The 8,753-nt window shown below is 42.4% G+C and overlaps 1 protein-coding gene across 1 annotated transcript; it reads left to right on the top strand.

Moving 5' to 3' along the window:
* Nucleotides 1-671: 671 nt before the first annotated feature.
* Nucleotides 672-8,131, top strand: LOC136423993 (uncharacterized). Its single transcript, XM_066412393.1, has 5 exons — nt 672-700; nt 1,257-2,176; nt 2,546-2,654; nt 6,475-7,397; nt 7,767-8,131. Exons 1-5 carry the CDS (start codon nt 672-674, stop codon nt 8,129-8,131), a joined length of 2,346 nt encoding a protein of 781 aa, XP_066268490.1.
* Nucleotides 8,132-8,753: the final 622 nt, after the last annotated feature.

Genomic DNA, 8,753 nt, shown 5'->3' with positions numbered 1-8,753 from the left:
AAAGAGCTTGTTGTACCATCATCTGAAGCAACTACACTGGGTATTCATATGCAATGAAACACCTTGTGTATACAACTCAATTAACTAGAATACATAATGTCCTTGCTAGAACAAATGCAGAAAACAGCTTGTTATACCATTATGGGCAGGGACTACACTGGGTATTCCTATGCAATGAAACATCTTAGACTGTCCACATTAAACTGTCCTTGAAGATGTGTATACAGCTCAATTAACTAGACAAACGCAGAAAACAGCTTGTGATAGCAACATGGGCAGGAACTACACTGGGTATTCATATGCAGTGAAACACCTTAGACTGTCAACGTTTACGACATATTTGCCAATTTTTGGCATGTTGACCACCGTCGGAGGGCGATTGAATTTCTTGTGTTTTTTTTTTCAAAATCAGGCGAAAATTAATGAGCGCGCTGATGTCATCCACAAAAATTACTTGCTGTGGCCTTATCTCAAAGGGCGAGTTTGGGGTATTGTGTATGGTTATTGAGTTCAGTATCCTATGGAATGTTTGTTTATATCATAGCCATGTTTGACAACAGCCCCCTGTTTGTGTCCGGATCCCCAGTATGATGAACTCCGACCTCCCCAATGACGTTATTTAAATCTATTTGTACTTTAGGTCGCTGTGCAACTCGCAACTATCACCAGAAATGGCGTGTCGCAAGGAGGATCCAACAGTGTAAGTGCATATCCTCGCTTTGAACTACATGTCAGTAAGAGGTATGATTATGATAGTAAGAGGTATGATTGTAAAAGTTACCTTTGCAAAAAAGGATTTGTGTGCGTATCTGTGCATTTGGTGTCTCTGTGAGCCAGCGTTTGTATGTATCTCTGTGTGTTTGCGTGTGTTTGTGAGTGTATGTGCGTGTGTTTGTGTGTGTGTGTGTGTGTGTGTATGTGTATGTGTGTGTGTGCGTGTGTGTGTGTGTGTGTGTGTGTGTGTGTGTGTGTGTGTACATGTGGGCTAATGTGATTTTATCTATCTATTGGTATGGCTGTTCAGCACACACAGCCAGGGCTGCCCAACTAGCCTGTTGTTATTACAAAGGGCCATGCGTGTGTTTGTGATTGTGAGACGTGTGTGCGTATGTACATGTATCTAAGTGTGTATGTGTGTCAGTGTTAGTGTGTGTATGTGTGCGTATGTATGTATGTATGTGTGTGCGTGCGTGTGTATGTGTGTGTGTGTGTGTGTGTGAGTATCATGTGTAATCCTTCGCTTCGTCAATCACTAGGGAGATCAATGGAGAACTAGACGAAGAGCAACAGAAAATATTGAAAAGCTTGGCTGATGCTCCCGGCGGTGCTAAGACAGAGCTACTGAAGAAGATCCAAGAGTACGCAACTAAAAATATGGAGGCTTGGAAGGACCAGAAAGTGAAAGTAGGCATCGTGGGCGATCCTGGAGCAGGGAAGAGCACCTTCATCAACTCCATCCGCGGACTGAAGCCAAAGCAGAAGGATTCAGCGATGGTTGGCGTTACGCACACTACATCGGAAGCCACTGACTATCCTCATCCCAAGAACCCAAGCCTTGTCTTCGTCGACTTTCCTGGTGTCCTCCTGAAGAAAGGAACCTCAGACAAGCGTGCGTTCAACATCCAACAGTACCTCGACGAGTTTGGGGAGAAGATGGAGCAGTGCCAACTGTTCCTGGTCTTCAGCAGCGGCCGCATCCAGCGCAACGCCCTGCAGATCGGGATGAAGGCCCGAGACATGGGGGAAAAGGTGCTGTTCGTCAGGTCTCAGTTTGACATAGATTTGGCGGACAAGAAGGAAGACGATCCCGACTATTTTGAAGGGAAGGGGGAGGAAGAAGCGGTGGCCAACTTGATGGAGGAGCTCCGCAAGGACTACATCAAGGTCCTGAAGGATGTGGGATGGGAAGGTGAGGTGAACCCGAGAGATGTCTTCATCATCAGCGGTCGCTACGACAGCGTGCTGAAGGGGCGATGGGACATCCCAAAGTTCAGAGAGGAGATGTTCGATGGTTTGGGTGCGTTACAGAAGATGGTGGTCATCCACACATGCCGCGACTTCTCCAAGAACACCATCAAGGAAAGGGGAGACGTGCTCAGGAGCCAGATGGAATTCATCGCCTTGGCAGCAACTAGAGGAACCTTCGTTCCAATTGTTGGCGCTGTTGCTGTTCCGCGTAGGTGACAATAAACATTCATTAATCTTACCATTAAAAAAAACCCAACCAAATATCCCTTGTAAATCATACCAAAAGGTGCTGTTTGAAGTTGGTTAAAACAAATGTAGAAGAAATGATTGCAATTGTGTTGAACTCGTTTGATTCCTGACAAAAAGTACTACGGATTCTCAAAAGACCACGAAGTACCGGTAGAATGATGGAGCTATGTCATTTTCTGAATAGCGTTCTTGATATAGAGTAAAACTTTTTGTTTATGCTATAATGTATGTTTAACATAACATAGTGCCATGAACGTGTGCACACTATATCAGGAATAAAAGTTGCTATTTGCTCGGTCAGATTGATTTATCATCTCATCAATTACAGGTGCCCTTTCTTCGGCGTATGAAAACTACAAAGAGGCCTTTGACCTGACAGAAGATGCAGTGGAACAACTGGCCAAGATGACCAAGAAGAGCCCGCAGGATCTCAAGAGGTTCGTGTCTTCCAGGTTGCTGGCCGGGGCAGAAAATATCAAAAGGGATGAGGCATTGGCAGTTGTGATGGCCATTTGTAGAGAGCTAGGCTTAGAGACCAGTTTCGGCGAGTTTGCCACGACATTTTACATTCCTATAATTGGCGCTGCTTTTAATGCTTCATCTAACCAAGAAAGAATGTTGAAAGTCCTGGATGCATTGATTTCTCGTATGCAGAAGTGCGCCAGCGATCTGTTTGATTATGCCTTCAAGTAAAGCGCTGATCATGACTGAGGGCTTTTTGTTCTGTGTACTCGACGTTGGAGCGAACAGTGTTATCAAAAACGTTTGCATATTGGCTTACGAATTAACTAACCAAGAATCTTTGATAAATTGCAGAGGTACATGTAGTAAAGACGTTTGGCTAGTAATGTTACAAATACAAAGTAGTGAGCATGTGGATGTTAACTAGATTTAGTTATTTCAGAAGCTTCAGAAAGTGAATTTGATTACGTAAGAACTTGAGACACACTCTATGAATGTTAAGGATATAAATACATTTATCTTTGCTCATAAAATTAGATGATGTTTTTATTCAAGCATATTAACCAACTTAACCACTGCATGTTGTATAATGCTGTTCTATGTTATGTAATATACTAAATGATCTAGTTATAGTGCACCCTTGTATTGCATGTATTGATCTGATTTATAATTATTTGAGTATCTATACAGAAAAGATCATCGACTGTCAATTCTCATATAGGACTGTATAGTCATAGCAGATGCTGTACGGCTGACATCAATTAGGATTTTTTTTTATTTTTACCAGTCAATATTGACTGAAGAAGGCCATTTATATCTAGACAGACTATGTGAGCGAACCATACATTAATGTATACTCAAAATTTTGATTACAAACAACTTTGATTGTGTATCGTTACTTGGACTTAATTAGTGCTCTGGTTGGAACATTGAGCAGCTTAAAAATCATTTAAGATTATTCCATTTTGTTAGGAACAGGTTTTAAGATGGACTTTCAGGGCAAAAGCCAATGCATGAGTCCCAATTAGATGATACAATGTATTCTTTCTGTTGATGACTTGAGCGATAGCTTTACAAGTGGAATTGTTAGTCAGGATTTTGTCTTTGAAGTGGCTTCTACGAAACTGATACTGCTTAGAATAGATGGTTGAACTTGCACTGTTGTCTTTGTTCATTGTGTCAATCTTGAATACGAGCGAACGGTGTTGAATGTCAGATGTAAAGAACGAATGGCTGGAATACAGTGTTGCTAGAGTTCTATATAATTGTACATCCCTTCACAATTATAAGGACAATACCTTGCAAGATGCTGCCCCTACAAATAGCTTCAGCAATGTCACAAGTTTTTTTCTGCAGCTCGACTGCAGCAGTCTTTGGATCAAACCAGCAAATATGGTTGCGTTATGACAGAAGCCTGTAGTATTGTAGGTCAAGATTATTTTCCGTGGGTAGTTAATGTTAAATGTGTGGATATGAATGAAAAGAGTGGAGTTACATTAGTTGCCCAATGATAAGGAAACTTTCTATTAACTCCCTCAAATGCTCACACACACACACACACACATACACACTTGCTCACACATACAGTACATACACACCCTTGCTCACACATACATATGTACACACACTTGCTCACACAAACACACACACACACACACACTCACTCATTCACGCTTGCTAAACTCACATTTTCAAATACAACACAAAAGATACACAAGGGATCCACCAATGTTGTGTAGATAGAAGTTTGGTTTATTACACAAGTCTACAGACAATACGACAGAACGTCCTTCTCCGCTGGGGGGCTTACATCCCTGGGAGCAGGATGCCGTCATACTGGAACGGAAAGAGAAGGAAAATGTTTAATTTTCAAATAAATTTTTGAGAGAATAGAAAAAAAAAAACCACTGGATATAATAAGTCATAATGTAAAAACCCACTGGATATGATAAGTCTGGACAGACACTAAAAGAGACAACTAACATGTTTCTAAATATAAGGATCTTGAACAAAATTAAACACACTTGAATCACCTACCCAGCTTCAGTACATTGGGTGGCAACCTAACGCACAGGTATCATTCTAAGCAAAGTCACGTGTTCGAAACTACGTCACAATGCCAATTTAAAACAACATGTTATTTGTAACATGGTTGGAAACTACGTCACAACTCCAAATACAATAGTTGGTTTCATATATGGTGATCAACACAAGTCATACTTCAGATCCTGTGTTACCGTTGAAGTCACGGTGTGAGGCGGCTGCAGCCGACAGTGATCCACCAGCAGGCGACTATCTTTCGTCTACAAAAGGTCAGTATCTTTTTGAGTGGCTGAAGTGATCAAAAACTACGTTTACCGTCTTTCATGAAGTTAGTCCTTTTTTTAACATGACAAGGGCTGATTCTCAGCACGAAAGTGGCATTCGCTGTGAACGCCAGGTAAGCCTACTAATGGTTGCTATAAGTTGCTACCTATATGAAAATGAAAGCATCCCGATTTACGCTGTTAAAGCATTCATTTTGGACGCATAGGCCTGTTCATTTGAGACGGCTACCTGCCCCACTGGTAGACGTGACGACTAACAAGTATCTAGTACAGTACCAGCTCCAAAAAAAGGCCAAGTACCAGAGTTATCAACCTAGGATTGATGTGTTTCGTATTTTCTACAACTATCGTAGGGTAGAATTCTTTATCACCAAGTACAGTAGAGGCATATTCGCTGGATAGCTTTAAAAACGATTGCAGACAGATGTGCAAAAGTTGAATGTGACAGGCTGTTCAGTGTTATACAGCCAGCCCCTGCCGCGCCGCGTGCCTGCAAAGCTGGTGTGTACGCCGAAAGGCGGTTAAACCGGCTACATATAGATACAGACACATTATGGGTTTCCAGAAGAACTGACGAGAAGCCATCTGGCAGCAGTCAGTGGGTTGTACTGAGCGGCATCAATTATTCATTTTTCATTTTCATAATATTGAATATGGTGGGTGTGGGAACAAAAGAGGCAATCACATTAGTGGTGAAGATGATAACCTGAGTTTTGATATCTAACGCTGTGTTGCTATAGCATTTTTGGAAAACGACTAGACTCTTCCATGTGTCGACATTGCTCCGTTGGGCAGCTTCATGCATGAGTGTGCTGTTCTTGGCCTTTGTCTCTCCTGGCCAATTATTTCCTATTTTGCCCTGCCACTGCGCCAACGCGACGCCAAGATATGGGATATGATATGATATGCTGTATAGCCAACATGGACCTGTCGTACATGATTCTTCTTTGTGTACGTTATGTCAATTTAACAGAACACCCGTCCTCTGGAAATTTGAGTGAAAATGGCCAAGAACAGCAGAGTGAAAATCATAGCCATGTTTCACAACAGCCCCCTGAATGTGCCACGTCATTATCAACTCTCGACTTCGCCAATGACGCCAATAAAATTTTTGATTTGTACTTTAGGTCGCTGCTTTAGCTATCATCAGCAATGGCGAGTCTCGAGGAGGATCCAACAGTGTAAGCAAATGCCCTTGTGTGTGTGTGTTGGGTGTTGGGGGGGGGGGGGGGGGATGAGTGTGTGTCAGTTAGTTTGTCAGTGTGTGTGTGTGTGCATGTCTGTGCTTGTGTGTATGTGTGTGCGTGCGTGTTTGTACGAGGTGATGATGGTTTGTACGCGTGTGTGTTTATGTGTGTGTATTTCTGTGGTTGTTTGTGTGTGTGTGTGTGTGTGTGCGTGTGTGTCACGATAGTGTATCGTATTTAATCATTTTTTTGTGATTATCCATTGCTTCGTCAATCACAAGGGAGATCAATGGGGAACTAGACGAAGAGCAACGGAAAATATTGAAAAACTTGGCTGATGCTCCTGGCGGCGCTAAGACAGAACTACTGAAGAAGATTCAAGAGTACGCAATTAAAAACATGGAGGCTTGGAAGGACCAGAAAGTGAAAGTAGGCATTGTGGGCGAGCGTGGAGCAGGGAAGGGTACCTTCATCAACTCCATCCGCGGACTGAGGCCAACGCAAGAGGGTGCAGCGAAGGTCGGCATTGGCCACACTTCATCGGAAGCCACCGAGTATCCCCATCCAAAGCGTTCGGGTAGCCTTGTCTTCGTCGACTTTCCTGGTGTCCCCCTAAAGAAAGGAACCGGGAAGGAGTGCGACTTCGACATCCAACAGTACCTCGACGAGTTTGGGGAGAAGATGGAGGCATGCCACCTGTTCCTGGTCTTCAGCAGCGGCCTCATCCATCACAACGCCTTGCTGATCGGCATGAAGGCCCGGGATATGGGGAAGAAGGTGCTGTTCGTCAGGTCAAAGTTCGACAAAGATTTGTCGGACAAGAGGAACGACGATCCAGATTATTTTGAAGGGAAGGAGGAGGAAGAAGCGGTGGCCAACTTGATAGAGGAGCTCCGCAAGGACTACATCGACGTCCTGAAGGAGGTGGGATGGGAAGGCGAAGTGAGGTCCAGTGATGTCTTCATCATCAGCTGTCGCCTTGAGTACGTGCTAAAGGGATCTTGGGACATCCCGAAGTTCAAGAAAGCGATGTTCGACGGTTTGGGTGCTTTAATGAAGATGGTGGTCATAAACACCTGCCGCGACTTCTCCAAGAACACCATCAAGGAAAGGGGAGACGTGCTCCGGAGCCAGATGGAATTCATCGCCTTGGCAGCAACTAGAGGAACCTTCGTTCTAATTGTTGGCGCTGTTGCTGTTCCGCGTAGGTGACAATAAACATTCATTAATCTTACCATTTAAAAAAACCCAACCAAATATCCCTTGTAAATCATACCAAAAGGTGCTGTTTGAATTTGATTAAAATAAATGTAGAAGAAATGATTGCAATTGTGTTGAACTCGTTTGATTCCTGACAAAAAGTACTACAGATTCTCAAAAGACCACGAAGTACCGGTAGAATGATGGAGCTGTGTCATTTTCTGAATAGCGTTCTTGATATAGAGTAAAACTTTTTGTTTATGCTATAATGTATGTTTAACATAACATAGTGCCATGAACGTGTGCACACTATATCAGGAATAAAAGTTACTATTTGCTCGGTCAGATTAAGTTATCATCTCACCAATTACAGGTGCCCTTTCTTCGGCGTATGAAAACTACAAAGAGGCCTTTGACCTGACAGAAGATGCAGTGGAACAACTGGCCAAGATGACCAAGAAGAGTCCGCAGGATCTCAAGAGGTTCGTGTCTTCCAGGTTGCTGGCCGGGGCAGAAAATATCAAAAGGGATGAGGCATTGGCAGTTGTGATGGCCATTTGTAGAGAGCTAGGCTTAGAGACCAGTTTCGGCGAGTTTGCCACGACATTTTACATTCCTATAATTGGCGCTGCTTTTAATGCTTCATCTAACCAAGAAAGAATGTTGAAAGTCCTGGATGCATTGATTTCTCGTATGCAGAAGTGCGCCAGCGATCTGTTTGATTATGCTTTCAAGTAAAGCGCTGATCATGACTGAGGGCTTTTTGTTCTGTGTACTCGACGTTGGAGCGAACAGTGTTATCAAAAACGTTTGCATATTGGCTTACGAATTAACTAACCAAGAATCTTTGATAAATTGCAGAGGTACATGTAGTAAAGACGTTTGGCTAGTAATGTTACAAATACAAAGTAGTGAGCATGTGGATGCTAACTAGATCTAGTTATTTCAGAAGCTTCAGAAAGTGAATTTGATTACGTCAGAACTTGAGACACACTCTATGAATGTTAAGGATATAAATACATTTATCTTTGCTCATAAAATTAGATGATGTTTTTATTCAAGCATATTAACCAACTTAACCACTGCACGTTGTATAATGCTGTTCTATGTTATGTAATATACTAAATGATCTAGTTATAGTGCACCCTTGTATTGCATGTATTGATCTCATTTATAATTATTTGAGTATCTATACAGAAAAGATCATCGACTGTCAATTCTCATATAGGACTGTTTAGTCATAGCAGATGCTGTACGGCTGACATCAATTAGGATTTTTATTTTTATTTTTACAAAAATGTACCATAGTCAATATTGACTGAAGGAGGCCATTTATATCTAGACAGACTATGTGAGCGAA

The sequence above is a fragment of the Branchiostoma lanceolatum genome, chromosome 18, assembly GCF_035083965.1.
Source record: "Branchiostoma lanceolatum isolate klBraLanc5 chromosome 18, klBraLanc5.hap2, whole genome shotgun sequence".
Classification (NCBI taxonomy): Eukaryota; Metazoa; Chordata; class Leptocardii; order Amphioxiformes; family Branchiostomatidae; genus Branchiostoma; species Branchiostoma lanceolatum.
Note: the sequence above shows the minus strand (reverse complement) of the source record. Positions and strands in the feature narration are given on the sequence as shown.